Genomic DNA, 23,582 nt, shown 5'->3' with positions numbered 1-23,582 from the left:
TCTAAGAGAGAACAAGATGGCGGAGGAGTAGGTGGATGTGGAGTATGTCTCTCTCCACAGATCTATCAGGAATACACCTTCAGACAAAGAAATGTATGCAGCACACCAGCTGAGAGTGAAAAGGAGTACCTGACCAGTGGAAAAGAATATATAGAACCACACAAAACTCAGTAGGACAAACTTAGGGGGAAAAACAGGAGAGTTAGTAGGACTGGACCTGCCCTCAGTGGGTGGGGGAACTGAAGCAGGGGTCCGATCCCCACATCTGGGCAACTGTCTGAGTCAGAGGAGAAACATTTAAGGCTGCGAGTGAAACAGCTGATCTGTAGCAGCTTAAATGGATTGAGATTCAGACAGTCCTTGCTGCAGCCAAACATACCCTGGACAGGAATGCTGGTCTCCAGGAAGGGGCAGCAGGTAGGAACTGAAGTGTAGGGTTTGTGGAGCAATCCCAGGGCGAGGGCTGCTGTTGGCTTCAGAGAGACGGATTGAGGGGATGTAAAGGAGGAGATCGTGGTGGGAAATGCCAGTGGAGGATAGCCAGGCAGCCATGGAAGCAAGGCGATACTGCTAAGTCACACGTTGAGGGTGGAGCCATCACCATAGGCTCTCTCTCCCGACACTCCAGCATCAGCAGCTGAACAAGAGAGAGGCTGGCCCATCAAATGCCTGATGCACTGAACTACATGGAAGGATCCCACCCAGGGTGTTCCTTTAAGTGTCTGATGCGCTGATCTACAGAGTGGGACCCCAGCCAGGGGGCCCCTCTATGTGTCTGATGCACCGCACAACAGAGAAGGACCCCAGGCAAGGGAGCCCTCTAAGTGCCTGAACAGGCGGAGCTATGGAGAAAGACTGGCCAAAGAGGCCTTCTGATCGCCAGTTACAAGAGGCTCGGAAAAAAGACACTGATAGGGCCATAACTTCTGCAGCGGAGGCAGTCCGTTTTATGATTAAAATTCTTCAAAAAACGGGCATAGAAGGAACCTATCTCAACATAGTAAAGGCCATATATGATAAGCCTACAGCAAACATTATGCTCAATGGTGAAAAACTGAAAGCATTCCCCCTAAGATCAGGAACAAGACAACGGTGTCCACTTTTGCCACTATTATTCAACATAGTTCTGCAAGTCCTAGCTACAGCAATCAAAAAAGAAAAATAAATAAAAGGAATTCAAACTGGAAAAGAAGTAAAGCTCTCACAGTTTGCAGATGACATGATACTGTACATAGAAAAACCTAAAATAGTATCAGAAAATTACTAGAGCTAACCAGTGAATTCAGCAAAGTTGTAGGATACAAAATCAACACACAGAAATCACTTGCATGTCTATATACTAATGATGAAAAATCAGAAAGAGAAATTAAGGAATCAATCCCATTCACCATGTGCAACAAAAAGAATTAAATATCTAGGAGTAAACCTACCTAAGGAGACAAAAGAACTGTACACAGAAAATTATAAGACACTGATGAAAGAAATCAAAGATGACATAAACAGATGGAGAGATATTCCATGTTCCTGGGTAGGAAGAATCAATATTGTGAAAATGACTATACTACCAAATGCAATCTACAGATTCAGTGCAATATCTATCAATTTACCAATGGCATTTTTCACAGAACTAGAACAAAAAATTTCACAATTCATATGAAAATAAAAGACCCTAAATAGCTAAAGCAATCTTGAGAAAGAAGAATGGAGCTGGAGGAATCAACCTTCCTGATTTCAGGTTATACTACAAAACTACAGTCATCAAGACATTATGGTACTGGCACAAAAACAGAAATATAGACCAATGGAACAAGATAAAAAGCCCAGAAATAAACCCATGCGCATATGGGTACCTTATTTTTGACAAAGGAGGCAAGAACATACAATGGGGCAAAGACAACCTCTTCAATAAATGGTGCTGGGAAAACTGGACAGCTACATGTAAAATAATGAAATTTAAAAACTTCCTAACACCATACACAAAGATAAACTCAAAATGGATTAAAGACCTAAATGTAGGACCCGAAACTATCAAACTCTTAGAGGAAAACATAGGCAGAACACTTGATGACATAAATCAAAGCAAGATCATCTATGACCCACCTCCTACAGTAACAGAAATAAAAACAAAAGTATATAAGTGGAACCTGATTAAACTTAAAAGCTTTTGCACAGCAAAGGAAACTATAAGCAAGGTGAAAAGACAACCCTCAGAATGAGAGAAAATGATAGCAAATGAAACAACTGACAAAGGATTAATTTCCAAAATATACAAGCAGCTTATCCAACTCAATACTAGAAAAAAAAAAATCCAATCAAAAAGTGGAAAAAAGACCTAAAGAGACATTTCTCCAAAGAAAACATACAGATGTTTAACAAACACATGAAAAGATGCTCAACATTGTTCATTATTAGAGAAATGCAAAGCAAAACTACAAGGAGATATCATATACTGGTCAGAATGGCCATCATCAAATAGTCTACAAACAACAAATGCTGGAGAGGCTGCGGAGAAAAGGGAATGCTCTTGCACTGTTGGTGGGAATGTAAATTGATACAGCCACTATGGAAGATGTTATGGAGATTCCTTAAAAAACGAAGAATAAAACCACCATATGATCCATCAATCCCACTCCTAGGCATATACCCTGAGGAAACCAAAATTGAAAGAGACACATGTATCCCATTGTTCACTGCAGCACTATTTACAACAGCTAGAACATGGAAGCAACCTAGATGTCCATAGACAGATTAATGGATAAAGAACTTGTGGTACAAATATACACAATGGAATATTACTTAGCCATATAAAGGATCTCATCTGAGTCAGTTCTAATGAGATGGATGAACAAGTGAAGTGAGTCAGAAAGAGAAAGATACTGTATTCTAATGTATATATACGGAATCTAGAAAATGGTACTGAAGAATTTATTTACAGGGCAATGATGGAGAAATAGACATAGAGAATAGACTTATGGACATGGGGAGAGGGGAGGAAAGGGTGAGACATATGGAAAGAGTAACACAGAAACTTACATTACCATATGTAAAATAGATAGCCAACGGGAATTTTTTTGTATGGCTCAGGTAACTCAAACAGGTGTTCTGGATCAACCTAGAGGGGTAGGATGGGGAGGGATATGGGAGGGAGTTTCAAATGGGTGGGCATATGGCTGATTCATATTGAGCTTTAACAGAAAACAGCAAAATTCTGTAAAGCAAGTATCTTTCAATAAAAAATAAATACATTTTTTAAAAAATGGGTACATCTAAAAAGACGTTTCTGCAAAGAAGATATACCTATGGTCAAAAGGCACATGAAACTATGCTCAATATCACTAATTATTAGAGAAATGCAAATAAAAACTACAATAAAGTATCAGAAAAAGTATCAAACTGGTCAGAATGGCCAAACTCAAAATGTGTACAAATAACAAATGCTGGTAGCGTGTGAAGAAAAAGGAACACTCCTACACTGTTGGTAGAAATGTAAATTGGTATAGCCACTGTGAAAAACAGCATGGGGTTCCTGAAAAAAAAAAAAAAACTAAAAAAATAGGCAATACGATATGGAAACTTTATTCCTGGACATACATCTAGAGAAAACCATAATTGAAAAAGATATGCACACCCCAGTGTTCATAGCAACACTATCTGTAATAGCCAAGACATGAAAGCAACCTCAACATACATCAACAGATGGATGGATAAAGATGTGGTGTATATATACGTATAGAATGGAATATTACTCAGACATAAAAAGAAGGAAATAATGGCATCTGCAGCAACATGGATGGATCTAGAGATTATCATACACATGAATAAGCCAACAGAAAACAACAATATATCATTTACATGTGGAATCTAAAAAAGAAAACGATACAAATGAACGTATTTACAAACAGAAATAGATTTAAAGACATAGAGAACAAATTTATGCTTACTAAAGGAGTATAGGGATAAATTAGGATTAGGGGATTAAAATATACCTGCTACCATATACAAAAAAAGATAAGCAACAAGGATCTACTGTCTAGCAAAGAGAACTACACTAAATATCTTGTAATAACATATAATGGAAGAGACTATTAAAAAAAAGAATATATACATATATATATATAATTCACTTTGCTGTACACCTGAAACTAAGACAACTTTGTAAATCAACATTTCAATAAAAATAGTTAAAAAAATTTTTTAAGTCAAAAAAAAAAAAACTTTTTAAGTGACATGCATAATTTTAATGTCCAACTCAACTGCTCATAAACCAAAATTTAAATCTTTTTTTTTTTTTTTTGGTGTTTCAAAGAAAAATACCCATACTTCAGACATAAAGTCTGAAGAAAATAATTTGTCTCTAAGGAAACAAGTGTTGTCAGCTCCAACAGTTCACAATGAAATGTCTGAACTTCATACTTTTGACATATAACAAATACTCATTTCAAGGCAACTGTTATATTCTTAATTTCCAATTTATTTTTCCTTATATCATTTGGCAGCATAACCATATAAAACTTCAGATCATTCTGATAACAAAAATTCTACCTGGTTCGTGATAATATAATTGACAATATAGTTTGGATTTTTTTAAACCCCAAAATTTGTTTCACCCTTAATTTCTTGCACAAGACAAAATAAATATTAAATAAACTATTGTTTAGAAGCCCCAGTTATTACTATTAAGGAAAGAATCCTCTGAAAATCAAAATTATTATCACATGGAAAACAGATTTGACATCTTTGGGAAACTGGGAAAAATTGCTCTTAGAAATAAAAGCCAAATATTTAAGTAATTTTGCTATTTTCTTCATTTTTCATACCTAAAAACTGAGGAATGCTATTGAAATAGAAGCTAAGAGCAGACTACAAGGACAAAATATACTTAATCAAAGCGGTTCATTCATATTTGCCTACTTCATGAAATTAGCATTTAGAAATGAAATGGAAAAATATGATATTAGAACTAACTCAATCAAATGTGGGCTAAAAGTACCTCTGTCAATTGTCTCGGAGTAAGAAACATTACAAATGAATTAGCAAAACCAAAACCATTACAAATAAATTAGCAAAGTCTAACAATAAAATTCAACAGTCCTATGATAAAAGAGCTATTCATTATTTTTTAACCATTCCTTTTATTTTATAGTTCTGACTTTTATCTTCTCTGCCTATTTTAATACACGAGTATGGCCCAACATTCTGTATTTAGCCCTCTGCTTTTTTAAAAAAAATGCTATACTACTTCTTTACAATAGTTCAACTATTCCCATCACATCAGCTCTTCTTCACCTCCTCATGCATCCCTCTCAAACTGCCAGGCTGTTGAACATTTCCAACAGACGTCATATATGTCAAATGTGTAAAACAGAATGTCTTTCCCGCAAATCAACCAGTGTCCCAATTTCACTGTTTATGATATTAGCATTCCCCAACTTACTTGAGCATAAAGCTTTAGATTTTTAAAAAAATATTCTTCTTCATTTTCACACCATTCTAAGTCCTCCACTGAAGATCAACCAATGCAACTGCTGAAAATCTTTCAGTTTCAAGGAGTCCTAAATATCACCTGAGGGGCACTTTGTTTTGTCTTCCTGTAGGGGATGATAACCTGTCAGAAAGCCTATGAATACACTTTAAAGCGTAGATTATAGTAGCTAGAGGAAAGGTTGGTTCATGGTTTAGAGAACCTTGCAAGTCATGATTTCTAGGAGCAGCAGCAGCAGGAAACCCAAATATGCAGAGACTGGATCACACCCTAATTGGATAAAAATTGATGTATCTAGTGTACACACACGCTGTACTACATGTGCCCGCTTATCTTCACATCACAGCTATAAATAAAGCAGAAAAGACTGTGTTAAAGGACTTTCACCACAATGACTACAGATTAGATTTATTGGTGACTGCATTTCAGCCTCAATGTTTTTAAGATTTAAACTTCTGAATCAATGATCAATGGTTATCATCCTATTAATTTTTTCATATCTTCATTGTGGTCCTTAACACGTTTATTACAATACAAGTTTTCCTGTTTGTCTCCTAGGGCAAGAATGTTCTGTACAGGATTACATCTCATTCTTTTTTGGATTTCCATTACTGAATACAGTGCCTGATCCCAAACATGTGTTGGATGAATTAACTTATATTTACTAGTAGTCAATAAAGTTATGGTGACTTCTCTATATTAATAAAAAATGATACTGTGCTCAATTGTGTAAAGAATTAAAATGTAAAAGGTTCTAACTCTTTCAAATAAAAATAGAAACAGTTCTAAGACATTTTTTGTATTTAGAAATCCTTTTTAACCTAGACACTCTTTGTCAAAATCTTAAAACTTCAAGTAATTGAGAGTTTGTTTTGTCCTCTTTTTAGTGCTGCCAATTTGTTCTTTCTTCAAAAATTCATTACATCCTATCCATTGCTCCAGTTCAAAATATAAATGTGCACACTTGAAAGTAACAATTGATATCCAAATATCCTAAAAATTATAATTATTAGACTAAAAAGTCACCCAGTTTAGGTTTTAATATTTTCTTCATGTTTATCTCAGTAGAAGAATAAGCTGGGGTTGTGGGGGGTGGGGAGTAACAAAATATGCGTTTTTTTTTTTTTTTTAATCCGCTGTTTTGCACAGAAGTCTTTGGACTTAAAATGGTGATATATAAAATTCAAGTGTAAGTCATCTATATTTTTTTGATGCAAAGTTCTATTACCCACCAAACTTAAGTTCGGTCCATTTCAAATACAGTTCCTTGATTGGTGACTTTTTTTCTTTTATTAATTTTTCTGGAAACCAACAACCACTATCTGTCAGACCTGACATAGTAGACCAAAGGGACAATGGATGTGAGACAGAGAGATAATCCACAAATAAACCCAACTCTGGGGAAATCAGAACCAAAGAGGACCAGGAAGACGTAAACAATGACCCTGAACCCAGAAAGACCTGGAAAGACACAGGCCACCTCCACTTACAGAAAGAGTCCTGATCCAGTTATAAATATTTGACTCTCAGGCAATAGGCACTTCAATGAACACCTGGATTACTTGGCTTTGAAAGTGAAGAAAATATCAAGAAAAATGTTCTAAGACTGCAACCTTAAAAAGGAAGTATCAGTATCACGCAGCATTTGGTAGAGAGCTTTGGAGCCTTAAGAGTACATCTGTTGCATAATGAAGCTGACCCAGGACTGTCTTCCTGGGGCTTGGAGATAGTAGCTGGCTTCTCCTAAAGGACCTACTGAGACCGCTCAGGGGCAGAAATGGTTAACAGTCATTCATTCAAACCACCTTGATTCAGTTCCTTCATTTTTACTGGATGATTTCAACTCTGTTGTGTTTGCACTGGTTGATTTCAAAAGTCAACCTATTTGCTTTTCATCAGCAAAATTGCTCTGTCCTCCAGGACCATGCCAAAGAATATGATCTCATGTATTTCACTACCTCCAAATGTTATCAAAGTCAGTGATACAAAAAGTAGCATTTTCAAAGGATGATAGCCTAAGAAATATGTAGTTTATTCATCTCTCTAATTAGCTTAGATTTTAATCCTGGATCAAACCAAAACATTGCTCATTAAGCTGAACAAATATTTGGATAGTATTTTTGTGGGGTGTGTGTGTTTGGACCAGTTCCTCTTCTTTAATAAAATTGCTTTTACTAAATTGAGCTTTGTTGGGATGCCCCCTGCTTGCTTGCTGCTGGTTTTTATGGATGAGATATATTGCGGAAGTTGTCTCTCACATCACTCAGCCAGCCCTTCACAAGCCCCAAGGGAGAAGATTTCAAGACCTTCTGTGCAAGGAAGAGCTTTGACTCCCCTGAACAAATGACCCATTCCTATTTTATAGACCATGCAAGCCCCATGAACGCCTGACCATGTAAGGGAAAATTTAATTCAATTACGTTTTCATTTTCATTTTAACTTCTTTTTATCTCTTCTCAAATGAATTTAAAATAAGAATGTTGTAGAAGACCCATTGTTAAAGTGGAATGCTTTTAGTTAAATATACACACACACACACACACACACACACACACACACACATCTATCTCCTCCCTCAGTCTTTCTCTATATAAATAGATATGTATATATACATTCTTTATGCTTCTAGAGAGAATGGACCAAACTTTGGCCTCTGTAGTTTCCTGTTTTCTTAACCAGGTTTCCTTACACTTGAAGGGACCATTTAGTAACAGGTCTCATAGTTCTAATAGGTCACTTCAACCCATCTTCTATACGTACAACCATATCAGCTGGCTGCCCTTGACCAACTTGGGTCCTCAGTCTTCTCAATCAATGATTTCTGGCCTGAAAACTTAACATCACCATGTGCCTGCTCTTTGTCTGGCACCCAGCTCTGTCCTGAGTCATCTCTACCCCAAGCTATGCATCAACAACAGCTGCCTCTACCCTAGTCAACCTAGAAAACAGGAAAAAAATGGCCAAAAAAAGAAGAAAGTAAGATTTATAAGTCTGTGAGAAAAAAAAATCCTAAAACTCAGTTTGATTATATGCTAACTAGATACCTTTAGAAATCTAATGTGCTTTGTACATTCAGTTCAGTTCAGTCACTCAGTTGTGTCCAACTCTGCGACTCCATGGACTACCGCATGCCAGGCCCCCCCGTTACCAACTCCCAGAATCCACCCAAACCCATGTCCATTGAGTCAGTGATGCCATCCAACCATCTTATCCTCTGTTGTTCCCTTCTCCCCCTGCCTTCAATCTTTCCCAGCATCAGGGTCTCTTCCAATGAGTCAGTTCTTCACATCAGGTGGCCAAAATATTGGAGTTTCAGTTTCAGCATCAGTCCTTCCAATGAATATTCAGGACTAATTTCCTTTAGGATGGACTGGTTGGATCTGTTGCAGTCCAAGGGACTCTCAAGAGACTTCTTCAACACCACAGTTCAAACGCATCAATTATTTGGTGCTCAGCTTTCTTTATAGTCCAACTTTATGTGTATTCATGCATACTTTATTTAATATGTAAAGTATAAATATCATTCAAAAATTTACTGAATTCATAAGGATATAATATTCTAGAAAATATTCTCTTTTCTCTGGATATTACCTTTAGGAAAAGCTACCCTGAAATATAGACAATTTAAATTATCTTCAAAAAACTATTATTCTCATTAGACGGCCACATATAAATCAGTGAAGTTAGAACACTCCCTTACACCATATACAAAAATTTAATTCAAAATGGCTTAAAGAGTTAAATATAAGACACAACACCACAAAACTCCTAGAATAGCACATAGGCAAAACATTTTGTGACATAAATTGCACCAATGTTTTCTAAAGTCAATCTCTCAAGGCAAAATAAATAAAAGCAAAAATAAACAATGGGACCTACTCAAACTTATGAGATTTCGCACATCAAAGGAAACCATAAACAAATCAAAAAGACAAACTACAGACTGGGAGAGAACTGCAAAAGATGTTCAAACAGTCCATACAACTCCATTTCAAAAAACAATACTTTCAAAAAATAGGCAAGAGAACTGAACAGCCAAAAAACACATACAGATAGCCAACAGGCAAATGAAAAGATGCTCAATATCATTAATTATTTGAGAAATACAAATCAAAACTACAATAAGGTATCACCTCACACAGGTCAGAATGGCCATCATCAAAAACTCTAAAAATATATGCTGGAGAGGGTGTACTGAAACAAAAACCCTCCTACACTGTTGGTGGGAATGTAAATTGGTGCAGCCATTATGAAGAACAGTATAGAAGTTCATTTAAAAAACTAAAAACAGAGTTACTGTCTAATCCAGCAATCCTACTCCTGGGCATACATCCAGAAAAACTAACTGCTCTAATTCAAAAAGGTTCATGCACCCCAGTGTTCATGGTGGCACTGTACACAATAGCCAAGACACAGAAGCAACCTCAGGGTCCACTAACAGATGAAGGAATAAGGAAGACATGGGTTGTGTGTGTGCGTGTGTGTGTACGTGTGCATCCTAACTTCAGTCACGTCCAATTCTTTGTGATGCTATGGACTGTAGCACATCAGCCCTCTGTCCATGGGATTCTCCAGGCAAGAATATTGGAGTGGGTTGCCATGCCCGCCTCCAGGGGATATTCCTAACCCAGGGATCAAATCTGAGTCTCTTAAGTTTCCTGCACTGACAGGCAGATTCTTTATTACTAGTTACATATATATGTATGTATGTATACACAGACACATATATGTAAATGTGTGTATATTTATATATGTATATGTTTGTAAGGGAATACTACTCAGCCATTAAAAAAGAATGAAATAATGCCACTTGCAGCATCATGAACAGACCTAGAGATTGTCATACTAAGTGAAGTTAGAAAGAGAAAATCAAGTACCATATGATATCACTTATTAGGTGGAATCTAAAAACTGGACAAATCAACTTATTTAAAAAATAGAAACACAGAGACACAGAAAACAAACTTATGGGTACCAAAGGGGAAGGGGGAGGGATAAATCAGGAGTACGGGATTAATAGATGCACACTAACATATATAAACAGTAATTTATTATATTTCACAGGGAACTAGATTCAGGATCTTGTAATAACCAACAATGGAAAACAATAGGAAAACACACACACACACACACACACACATATATATATATATATATATAAAACCAAATCACTTTGCTGTATACCTGAAACACAATATTATAAATCAGTTATATTTCAGTTAATAAAAACTGTTACTCTCAAGATATCCAGTATATATATTCACTCGCTTTCAATGTGTAGGTGCAAGAAAAATAAATTCTAATATAAACTCAAAAGAAACACTAATAGAAAAATAAATATCCTTTTAAAAGCAGCTCCCAAGAGAACAATATTATTTAAGAACTGTTTTACTTCAGATTATCAAAGCTTTTTCATGGAAGCAGTCATTCAGCAGTTACTTGCTGAGTCATTCTACAAGGTCAGTACAAAGTCAGAAAGATACTAAAAGCAGAAAAATAAAAACTATACACAAATATCTCTAATGAATAGTAATGTTGAGTAATCCTCAACAAAATACTAGCCAGCCAAATTCAGTAAAATATTAAAAGAATTATATACCATGACTATTTTGGATTTATTGCTGGAATGCAAGGATGGTTCAACCTATTAAAAATCAATGTAGAACACCACATTAACAGAATGAAACAAAAAAAGTTATATGATTATTTCAATTAATGTAGAAAAAGCATGTGGCCAAATTCAACACCTTTCATGCTAAGAACATTTAACAGACTAGACATAGAAGTAAACAACCTCAATATAATTAAGGGTTACTGATAAATATAATACCATGTTTAGATTAATAACCTACATCAAGGAAACTAGACTCATTAAAAATTTCCATAAGGAGTACTTACCTGCCAAAATTTTCTTGAACTGTCTAAACCATATGTCACAGTGGTCTTCACTTAAATTAATAAGATCAAGTGTAGAATCCTTTAATTTATTTTGTTCCTTTTTCAAACATATGAAGAGAGTGATTCCTAATAAAGTACCACTTTTCTGCTGTTTTATTGAACAACGCCGTTTCAGTTTGACAGAGAATATGTCCTTGAGTTCAACAAATTCTTCTCTATGTAGAAAATCATACTTGGAATCACCTGAAAAGAAATTAAAATTTCCAGTCAAAACCATTGTGTTTATATTCTTGTATGTATGAATAATAAATAGTGAAAACTCAAAAATATTTATCATCTGTAATTTTACTGATTATGCTTTATGTCAAGTCCTATATGAGATGAGGAGGGAAAAAAAGAAAAATTAGGTCCATTATCCCATAGATAGAAAAAAATGGAAGAGAATCTCTGCCACACAAGGCCTAGGACATTCAGAATCTGAGAATTATTCAACGTGTGAAGAATTCTAGGAACAAAAACAAAGCAACATTTCAGTAATAATAAATTAGTATCATACAAGAGGCTTCCTGTTACTTACAGGGACAGAGTAAAGTCATGGAAAGAAAAGGATTCACTAACAGAAGTGAGTTTAAGATAGGCTGTTGAAGGCAACATGAAAGGGAAGGAAAATGTATATTTTTGGTAAAGAGATATAGGTACAAAAAGGAAATGGTGAGATTACTGTGAGTTGAAAACAATGAACTCCTGCCGATCTAAAAAGATCCACCTGAATCTCACTATGTTATTGTTGCTGTTTACAAACCTACATCTCATGACTTGATGAGTGGAATAGAAGGAAATTAAGGAAGAATAACAATAATCTTTGTGGGATGGTCATTCACCCGAAAAGGCATCTACTGCAATGAAGGTTCTGTCTGAATCAAAATAAAATTATTTTGAAGGAATTAATCTTTGATCTCTGTGGCTTTTGGCTTCCTTGAAGGTGGTTTATAAGAAAAAGAAATGATTTAGACCTAGTGTTTCTTTCCCTGAAGAGTTTCAAGGATTAGCAGAAGGAAAAGTTTGAAATTCACATTAGGAGTCAATGAAAAGTGGGATAAAAACACTGAATTACTTTGTTTCATTGATTTAGTATCCAAAACAGTTTAACATGGATATTACTGTATATCATTCAGTTCAAGAAACTTCTGTTAAATGCTTTGTGTTAAACACTATGCAGAATGCAAGAGAGAGAAGTTCTACTACCTGCTCCCGAGTGGCCATTATTTATTAGGGATTAAAATAGATATTTAAAGTAGATATAATTGGGATATACATAAAAGAATTTTGGTGTCTCAGAGGGTCATATTAATTTTTTATCAGAAAACCCAAGAAAAGAATTTGAACTGGACAGTTTTACAGACTTCAGTTCAGTTCAGTCGCTCAGTCGTCTCCGACTCTTTGCAATCCCATGAATTGCAGCACGCCAGGCATCACCAGCTCCCAGAGTTCACTCAGATGCACGTCCATCAAGTTGGTGATGAGAAGGCAAATGATGAATTTCTGTGTACAGCGGAAGAGTCAGAGTCGACAGGCAAGTTAGCAGCACATACAAGCACATGTGTCAGTGTGTGCTGTGCCCATTGTATTTTGGTATGTCTTTCATGAACCTGGGCTTCAACTTAAATATGGTCCTTTCCATCATTGTAGAATGGTTGCCAGCGAATTTGAATTTGGTTCTTTACTCAAATCTAGTGGGATAGTAAGAGGTGTGCATATATGAGAGATTCAACATGTTTTAATCATGAACAAAGAGTAAAACTTTTTGTTATTCACTGTCCTAATGTTATGCTTCACCTGGAACCCTTACTCTCTTAATCAAGACCTTTCCCAGGGGATGCGGTGGGACCCCCTTCTCCTAAAGGCTGAGGACACCTGAACTGAAGTTGGGAAGGCTCCCAACAAGGTGCACAAGAGGAAGTCTGAGTCCTGTTTTATCATGAGTCCATGATAAATCTTCATGCTACACTCGGGAGTTTGCTCACTGTGCATTGATCCCAAGGTGGTGTACATTTTTCACGATAACCCTGCAATTTAGTTTAGCAAAGATGATTATGTCATCAGGATAAAGATTAGAAAACATGAGTGAGACACTGGAGGAATAGAAACCAGGCTACGAGGCTTGAACTAAGGTAGAGGAAATGATAGGAAGGTGCTTTCCTTTTTAATAATTGTACTGGAGAGAAAAATATTATGTTTAGAAGTGTTTTCCCCTAAAATTTAGATCTTATCGAATATTACATTTAGTTTAACATAAAATTAGAATATTACACAAATGCAAATTTAGAATTTATTTGTATATTTGTGCAGAATGGATAATTATTAACTGCCTAACATTCCTCCTACAGGCAAAATATAAAATTACATCTTTTGCTTCAGTTCAGTCACTCAGTTGTGTCCAACTCTTTGTGACCCCATGGACTGCAGCATGCCAGGCTTCCCTGTCCATCACCAATTCCCGGAGCTTGCTCAACCTCATGTGCATCAAGTCTGTGATGCCATTCAACCATCTCATCCTATGTCATCCCCTTCTCCTCCCGCCTTCAATCTTTCCCATCATCAGGGTCTTTTCCAATGAGTCAGTTCTTCACATCAGGTTGCCAAAGTATTGGAGCTTCAGCATCAATCCTTCCAATGAATATTCAGGACTGATTTCCTTTAGGACTGACTGGCTGGATCTCCTTGCAGTCCAAATGGCTAAGAGTCTTCTCCAACACCACAGTTCAAGAGCATCAATTCTTTGGCGCTCAGCTTTCTTTATGGTCCAATTCTTACGTCCATACATGACTACTGGAAAAACCATAGCTTTGACGAGACAGACCTTTGTTGGCAAAGTAATATCTCTGCTTTTTAATATGCTGTCTATGTTGATCTGTTGTTCCATGTTCAGTTCTAACTGTTGCTTATTGACCTGCATACACGTTTCTCAGGAGGCAGGTAAGATGGTCCAGTATTCCAATTTTGGTATATATATTGCCTAAACTTGCTTCCCTGATGGCTCAGATGGTAAAGAATCTGCCTGCTATGCAGGAGACAAGGGTTCAATCCCTGGGTTCGAAAGATCCCCTGGAGAAGGGTATAGCAACCCACTCCAGTATTCTTGACTGGGAAATCCCATGGACAGAGGAGCCGGGTGGGCTATAGTCCATGGGGTAGCAAAGAGTCAGATACAACTGAGCAACTGAGAACAATTTTATAATATCATTATAAGCTTGCACCTCACATTAATTTAATTTTTATGTAATCAAACATATAACAAATAAGACCTCCAAAGGGGTTGGGTAGGAAGGGAGGGAAGGATCACTGAGGAGAAAAAATGAAAAGGATGAAATACATGTTTTTTCACTCAAAGTCCTATATTATAGTCTGAGTTCCTTGCCTTGTGTACTTTAATTTGGCAGTAAACAATTCAATGACTTTTACTATTTAAAATCTCTTGTAATTGCAAATTTTAAGATGCTAAAACCACCACCAAGATCCAACTTAGTAGAATTTATGGAAACAGGGCAAGAATACCTATTATCATTCTTACTATTCTCAACATCCTGGTCACTATCATACACAAGGAAAATTAAATAAAAACAACTAATGCTGGAAGGGGTAGAAGGAGAGATGAAACTATAGCTATTTATAGACAGTATCACAATATATTCATAAAACCCAAAAGAATCTATTTGAAATCATCAGAACTAATAAGAATAGCCAATAAGGAAGCTGGTTACAAATATATATCTAGAAAGAAAGAACATTGGGGATAAAGAGACCCTATACAAATTATCATCCAGGAACAAATTTATCAAAATGATCCTGGACTTGTTTGGGTAGAAAAGGCCATACAAAATAAAGTGAGAGACAAATGAAGGCATATCAAGTTCCAAGATTACATTATTTTTATGCTAGTATTCTCATTATTAATTACTACTTATAATGCAATTCCAGTCAAAATCTAAATGGTATTTTCTTTGGTGTAAGGAGCAAGGAACCTTATCAAATGATTTGTAAATTTTCTTGGAATAAATAATGAAGAAAAATGTTTTAATAGTAATGAGGAGAAGTACATACCAGCCAGATCATATCTTGTAAAGTTATAATAATTAAAACATCTAGAAATAGATAAATGAATGGTCCAAAGAAATATCTGCATATATTTTAAAAGTCACAAATGTGATAATGGTAGTATCCAAAATCAGTGAAGAATATTTAATAAAAGATGACTTAGAACTGGTTCATCTTTAAAAAAGAAAAGAAAAACTAGATCTCTGTTTCATAACATACACCAATATTCCTAGATTACAAAGAACTTTATATAACAATAAATTAGTAAAGCCATAGTATGGCAATAAAGGCAGATAGAGACTGAGATACATAACATAAAGGTTATTTAATGCCAAAAAAGTCCTAAAGACCCATAAATAGAAGTCATAAACAAAATCCAACTGGGAAGAAATATTTGCAACATATGACAGTTAAATAATCTATTTAATCAAGAAAAGAAACACTTCAGTGGAAGAGTACATTAAAGACCCAGGCAGGCATTTCACAAAAGAAGAAATGCAAATTGACCAATGAACATATGAGAAAGTTCAATCTAATTAGGAATCAAAGAAATGCAAATTAAAACAACAAGATACCACTTTTTGCCTTTTAGATTGGCACAAGATCAAAAATAACGCTCATTGATGGTGTGGGCAAAGGGAACCAGTCCTGGGGCTGGTGGGAATGCAAAAATGGTAACTGCTGGAGAACAAGTTGGGAATACTTATCAAAAGATTTCAAAATGTTAATTGCAGCAGTATTTATAATAGCAAAACTATTTGAAGCAGTATTCATGTTCTTCAATAGAATTGCTTAATCATAATCTGCAACTCACAGTGAGAAAATTAGATCTTTGTGTTTTGATGTGGAAAGACATCTATGTTGAGGTATGAGTAAGTGGAATAAAAAGCAAATGAATGACAATAATCTGAGAGGCTGATCTCACTTTCATTAAAAGTAGAAAAAAATCTACACAGAAAACACATAACAAATAGTAGTTAACAATGAAAACAGAGATATAAAGAAGTATAAGATTAATTTTTACTTATAAACCTTCCTTTCTGTAATCAGCATTATATTTTATCAGTTTTTTAAAATGAGAAAAGGGAAAATGCTTTAAAATATGCATATTTTTGATCAAGCAATTTACTTCCAGGAATTTACCCTAAGGGAATAGATAATATGCACAATTTAGTTAAAAGAATGCTTACCCAAGCATTATTTGAGTGAAACTTGGAAATAACCTAAATGTGACCTAACAGACTATTGGTTTTGGAGAATGAAGCATATTCATATACTATAATGCTATTCAGCCATTAAAATGTAGCAATCTGACTAGAAAAGTGTCTAAAACAGTATACCATATTTCCATTACTGTTTTGTATATATTTATTGAATGCATAATGTATGTGGCATGTATTTCTATATGCACATATGTATGATGATGCATATGAAAACTTGGAAGGAGAGTGAGATTGTGAATTAGTTTGCGTATATGAATTTCTAATTTTCCTACAATGGAAATATTTCTGTAATCAACTGAAAAAGATGGTTTTCTTGCTCATCCTAAAATAGTTCCTGATCATATTATTCATTTTAATTTTTAAAATCCCCTTTTCTAAACTGTAAGGGAAGCTAATATTTAATTAGCATGTGCTATATGCCAGACATTGCCCTCAGCACTCTACATCTATTATCTCATCTAATCCTTATACTACCCAAGGCAGATACTTTTTCCTAAAAACGAGGAATTCAGGCCACAGCATTTAAGTAACTTGTCCACAGTCATACATCTCGTAGGAGCCAGATCCAAGATCTAAATCCAAGTACTTTGACTGGCCCTTACCAACACTGCCCAGAAGTAATGACCTTCTTGAAGCAAACACACACTCATCTGACCTTCTGGATCTGTTTTTTATTCTAGTCAAACTTAAAACAGTAGTCAAGCCATTGCTCTGTCTCTAACTAGACCCTAGGAAAACAGCAAAGCCACTCATGTGTCTTAACTGAGTAGTAGACTTGATCCCTAAAGGTACATCCTCCAGTGCCATCAAAAATCCATATATAATTTATAGCCATCTCTCCATATTCACAGTTCCTTCCATCCGTGGTTCCACGTCCAAGAATGCAAACAAGCACCATTTACTATTGATAGAGATTTGCATATATGCGGACAAACGTGGTTCAAATATATGTTGTTCAAGTGTCAACTGTACTCCATTCATAACTTGATGGTGACCTTCAAGGAAATGGAAGTTTCGACTGTAGCAACCAGGAGCTGACAGCATTGAAAACTCTGAAAAGGCCTGTAACTCTATGAATGGTATTTCCTGCTTTCCCTGCTCAGATTTCTAACCTCTTCCCACATTTGCCCACAGATTCACATTTGGGGTTTTCATGTGCCTGATCTCTTAGCCAGTGTGACAAGAGGAAGCTAAGAGGAATCATTACAAAAACATTTTGTTTTCATTTGAAATGAAAATAAAGATAATTGATTCGTGAATAAAATAGTTTGTGCTTGCTTTACAAATGTCTAACAATAGGCAAATGTTCTTCAGCACTCTGTTTTCCTCAGCAGCTATAGGAATCTCTCAGGTGCCAATTTTCTATGTAGAAATTCTGGTCTATTATTCATTTCTACAACATCCATCATTTACACAACATGAGCAAATCAGCCCAGTTCTCTCTAATCACAGGATACACCTGATTTTAAACAAAATCGTTTCCTAACATATGCGAAGACGTGTATATAACTAATTTTATAGAAAATTGTTTTCTTCTGAATACAGTCTTTAGGAATAAAACTCAATAGAATTGTGTGAACTTGAATTTAAAATGGCTTTATTTAATGGCTTGGAACTGTCTAAACACTGTTTACCCATTATCAGATTAGATGGTGCTTGCCTGTGTCTTTGTTTTGTTTTTGAAGTTCTTAAGATATAAGCAGTGGACCAGCTGGCTCTGTGGGGCAGGACACTGGCTTCCAAGACTTGAAAGAGAGCTAAAGCCAAAGGGTCCTCAGGTTTCTAGGTGGAGACCCCTCAGGCTAACCCCCAGTGAGCTGAAGGTTCTAGAGATGTCGAGAGGATAAGCTGAAAATCTAAGGTCATTGTCTCCCCTCTACCCCCACACCAAAACACTTAACTCTTTGAAACACAATTAGAAAATACAAATATTTATGAGAAATATGATTGAAGAGAAAAAAAGAAACCATATTCAGAGTGAAGACCATTATTTTGGGGTCTATTAAAATCAACCACTTACCTATACCTCTTTATAAATAAAAGCTTAAGAAAGACTCAGACTCTTATTCTCTATGTGAATCAGAAAAATACTGCTTTTGTTTTATAAACTATTTTATTTTTAAATGCTGAAACATATTTAGGTCTTTTATCTCTGCCTAACTGTTCATCTGTAAGATAGCCACTTCCATCACCACACAGCAACCTCTGTTAACAGGATAACCAGTTTCTGCCATGAATAAAAGCAAATACTTTCATAATTGTATGCAAAAGCCACATTTCCATGTACAACCTAAGTATGTAAAAGAGGAGCTAAAAGAATTTTTTTAACATACTTGGGAGATATAATTTAAATGTAACTTTAATTTACTTTAATGCTAAAACATACCTGTATTGGCAAAAAATATGAAGTCAAACTTTATCCATAAATTATTTGATAACATTAGAAAAACATGAAAATCATCTATAGACATTTTTCTCAGTTTAGGAGCATTAAAACCGTACAGATGATATGCAATTTTTCTTTGTGGCATGTGGTTTATTATTTGAAATCTATTGGTTCATTAGGATCATATTGGTGATAGCTAGTTGTTTCAGAACATTAACTGTCCTCTCACATTACTTACAGAGATGCTGGGGACCATCTGTTCCAGCATGGGATTTAAGTATATGTCTATTGGATATCATGCTATTTATTTAATTCAGCACCCACTTCCTATTGTTGTATTTTCTTGGGGGGAAAAGTCAATTTAATTACAGGGAATAAAGATAACCTCTCCTGGCAGGTTACCCTATCACCATGAGAGCAAAGCAAGACCTGCTTAAAGTAGGTTAGGGTGGCTAACAAGAACAGTAAAACCAACAACACTTAAGAATATTTAGCAAAGGTTTAACAGAAATAGAACAGTGAATGGCACTTTTAAAAATATTACTGTAAGCCCAGGGCTTGTCTAAATCAATCTTGGCACATCTGTCTGATGCAGACCGTAAACAGGATTAGAGCTGGATTTATCTGCTTGGCGCTAATTGTGCTCACAGTTCCTGCACATGTCCACTCTTTAAAATACTGCCCGAAAAACAAGCCTGCCTGATAGACAGCTCCCACAACAGAGTGCACACACACTTATGGTATATTAGATGGTTAAGCAATGTGATGTCTAACAATTTTTTTTTTTTGGCTCTTCAGAATTACTTATCTAATCCCCTAATTAAAAATACAAAATTCTGTTTGAATACACCACATACTGAGATAAATCTGTGAAGCAAGGGACCAATAAATTTGAATACACTTTAATTGTAAGAAGAAAACACAATTTAATTGTTAATAATCAGGTTAAACCAGGGTTTAAATAAATAGGGCTGCTCCAGTAATTTACTGAAAAACTATCACAGTGCATTACAATCCTCAAAAATTCTGACTTAACATTTGTTAGCATAAAAGCTTAAGTTCCTAAATATAAACACTTATCAAGAATGACAAGAAATAGAATTATCTTGTAAAAGAATACCAAAAAGTCACATTTTTGTCATACCAAATAAAACAATTAATGCTCCATTTCCATCTGCAATTTTTTCCCACTTATTTCTAGTTATTTCTATTACACACAAATAGCTTAGGGACTTCTCTCAAGAACTGAAGCACCCAAAGATACACAGGTACTTTTGCATAAAGTCCAAAATGAACTGATTAGTCAAATAATTTAAATATTATTCTTTGTTTTGATTATTTGAAATATAGACAAAAAATATACAATTCTTTATTCAGAACATTGAATGTCTATGCTACAAAGTGACAACAATTTTAAATTACATAGTCTATGTTTAATCACAAATACCACATAAAATCAGTATATTTGAAAACAGTATAATTGAAAGCAATATATATTATAGTATACTGTATTATACTATAGTATAATATAATAATTGAAACTTTCGGTCACTGACAAATTTCTATCCTAAGCTCTTATCTTGGAACTCATGTTCCAAATAGCAAACTCTTAGAAATCAATTTTTTCCCTAAATCTATACCATTAATAAATGTTCATACTTATAATGTTGTTTTATATAAATAATGGTAAAATTGGCAAATTAAGGCAACCATTTAAATACCCTCAATATGTTTTCTCAGAAGGCATAGAGGATCAGAATGATTTTTATAATAATACTAAAGATGTTATTTGCCTTTTTCCCTGTGATGACATTTGCATGGATGGTGAAAAGGAAATAGTGGTTAAAATATCTGGTGTTACCATGAATCAAGGGAGTGACACTAAATTTCACTAATAATTGTTGCATTCCTCATCACTTTTAACTCAGTTTAAAAATATACATATCACTTAACTGTCCTTGATGAAGCAGTAACACTTTAATTTTTAAAAAACTCTACCCTTTAGTAATGTCTTTTTTATATGTATTATGTGTGATATGGGAATTGTACAAAAAAGCTTTTCAGCTACAAATGAAAGTGATAGTTCTCCTCAGGAAAAGAACTCATACCATTCACACTGTGACCAGCTCGATTTTGTTCGGAAAACCATTTTTGTTCGAAAGATGGGACTAACAAACTATTATACGCAAGTAGGAGTATTTGATAAATGCTTTCTGGGAATTGAGCAAAGTGAGCTAGTCACTCAAGCAAAACAACTGAGAATGCTGTCAATGATAAAATTCTAACTTTCAAGCAAAAATCAGAATTTTGTAAAACCTGTATCTGCCACGGTAAGCTTGACAGCTTCCCAATATTTAAAGAATCTTATGCTGAGATTGGCAGTGATGTTAATATATCTGATAGTTTAAAGATTTATATAATTAAATGTGTCAACATTTGGAAGCTTTACATAACTCAGTAGACCAATTTTTCCAAATACTCAATGAAGGATATTATAAAATTATGCATAATTAAAGATTCAAAGTGCAAGACAGACCAATAAATTTTCGAATAGCCAACTACAGAAGGTTAACTGACATGTTTACAGATTCTGCTTTGTAACTAACATTTAAGAAATTAGCACTTACCAAGTTGTACTGTAGTATCAAAGAATATCCACAATTACCTGAAAACATTATTCAAATATTTTTCCTGTTCTAAACAAATATCTGTGTGAAATTGGATTTTTCTTATATACTTTAACAAAAACAAATATATTCACAACAAACTAAGGCAGAAGCAATCTTGAAAACTCAGCTGTCTTTTATTAAATCTTTCTATTAAGGAACACTGTGTCTTCTATAAAAAAGACTTGCAAACTGTAGTTAAGAAAATGACACGGATTTTTTTATTGTTTTGGAAAATAGTTATTTTTAGTCCAAACATTATTTATGTTAAAATGCAATGGACTTATTACTGTTATTTTTAATGAATACTTTAAATGTTTAAATTCTAACATGGTAAATATCAGAGGTATTATATATATACAAAGGCTCTTTGTGGTTTTCAACAATTTAAGAGTGTAAAGGGCTTCCAAGACTACAAAAGCTCAGGAAACTCTGGACCTATCTATATTATTGTGAAGACAGGCCTAAGCTTAAGAAAATGCAGCCTAAAAATGTTATGATTTATGCATTTTTATCTTTCATCATTTTGTATCAGTTTAAGATTTTATCACTAATTTTTTTAGGCTGTCTATGCAACAAATCCCTACTACATATGAAACCTAGTGAACTAAAAGAGCAGTTCAAAATTTCATATTCTATAGCATGAGTTCATCATGCAATTGTTTGGGTTTTGTCATTTTCACTTCAGTAAGAGGACTCGTGTGCATCTCTTGGAATTGTGTATTACCTGATTGTATTATCTAGTTATATATTTATCCCTGTCATTTTACACATCTACTTACATTTCTACTCCTTAGGGAAAACATTCATCAATGGGCAGTCTCTGAGACTGGTATTTAGGTTAGTTAAAAGTAACTGCAGTTTTGCACTGTTGAACTTTGCCATTTGATATTGGAATACATTCTTAAATAAATGTGGTTACGTTATACATCATTTTAAGGTGCATTCCTCGATTTATGTCTTTTGCTAATGAATTGATGTTAGACAAGAAGCAAATTTGTGTGATTTTCTTATTTGAGTTCAAAATGAGTCATAAAGCAGGAGAGACAACTAGAAATATCAGCAACACACTTGGCCCAGGAACTTCTAATGAATGTGCAGTGCAGTAGGGTTCAAGAAGTTCTGCAAAGAAGACAAGAGCCTTGAAGATGAGGAGCGTAGTGGCCGCCCATCAGAAGTTGATGATGACTAACTGAGGGCATCATGGAAAGTCATCCTTTTACAACTGCATGAGAAGTTGCCCAAGAACTCAACCTGGACCATTCTATGGCTGTTTGGCACTGGAAGCAAACTGGAAAGGTGAAAAAGTTTGATAAGCAGGTGCCTCATGAGCTGAGCGAAAATCAAAAATATCATCATTTTGAAGTGCCGTCTTTTCTTATTCTACACAACAGCAATGAAACACTTCTCGATCAGATTTTGACATGTGCAAAAAGTGGATTTTACACAATAACCAGTGACAACCAGCTCAGTGGTCGCACGGAGAAGAAGTTCCCAAGCACTCCCCAAAGCCAAGCTTGCACCAAAACCATGTCACGGTCACTGTTTGGTGGTCTGTGGCCAAATTCATCCACCACAGCTTCCTGAATCCTGGCTAAACCATTACATCTGAGAAGTATGCTCAGTGAATGGATGAGATGCACCAAAAACTGCAGCACCTGCGGCCAGCACCGGTCAACAGAAAGGGCCCAGTTCTTCTCTGTGACAACTCCTGACCGCGCGTCACACAACCAAAGCTTCAAAAGCTGAACGCTTCAAAAGCTGAATGAACGGGCTACGAAGTGTTGCCTTATCTGCCATATTCACCTGACCTCTTGCCAACTGACTGCCAC

General features: G+C 35.2%; 1 protein-coding gene across 2 annotated transcripts in view; it reads right to left on the bottom strand.

Annotated features, from left to right (window-relative positions):
• The window catches only part of CERKL (ceramide kinase like), a 138,397-nt gene that overhangs the window by 77,775 nt on the left and 37,040 nt on the right, over nt 1–23,582 (bottom strand). For both annotated transcript variants that reach the window (XM_027964779.2, XM_027964780.2), the window contains exon 2: nt 11,381–11,623. In XM_027964779.2, the coding sequence (XP_027820580.2) occupies nt 11,381–11,623 (243 nt within the window). The remainder of the gene's footprint in view (nt 1–11,380; nt 11,624–23,582) is intronic.

This window comes from Ovis aries, chromosome 2 (assembly GCF_016772045.2).
Source record: "Ovis aries strain OAR_USU_Benz2616 breed Rambouillet chromosome 2, ARS-UI_Ramb_v3.0, whole genome shotgun sequence".
Taxonomy (NCBI): Eukaryota; Metazoa; Chordata; class Mammalia; order Artiodactyla; family Bovidae; genus Ovis; species Ovis aries.
Note: the sequence above shows the minus strand (reverse complement) of the source record. Positions and strands in the feature narration are given on the sequence as shown.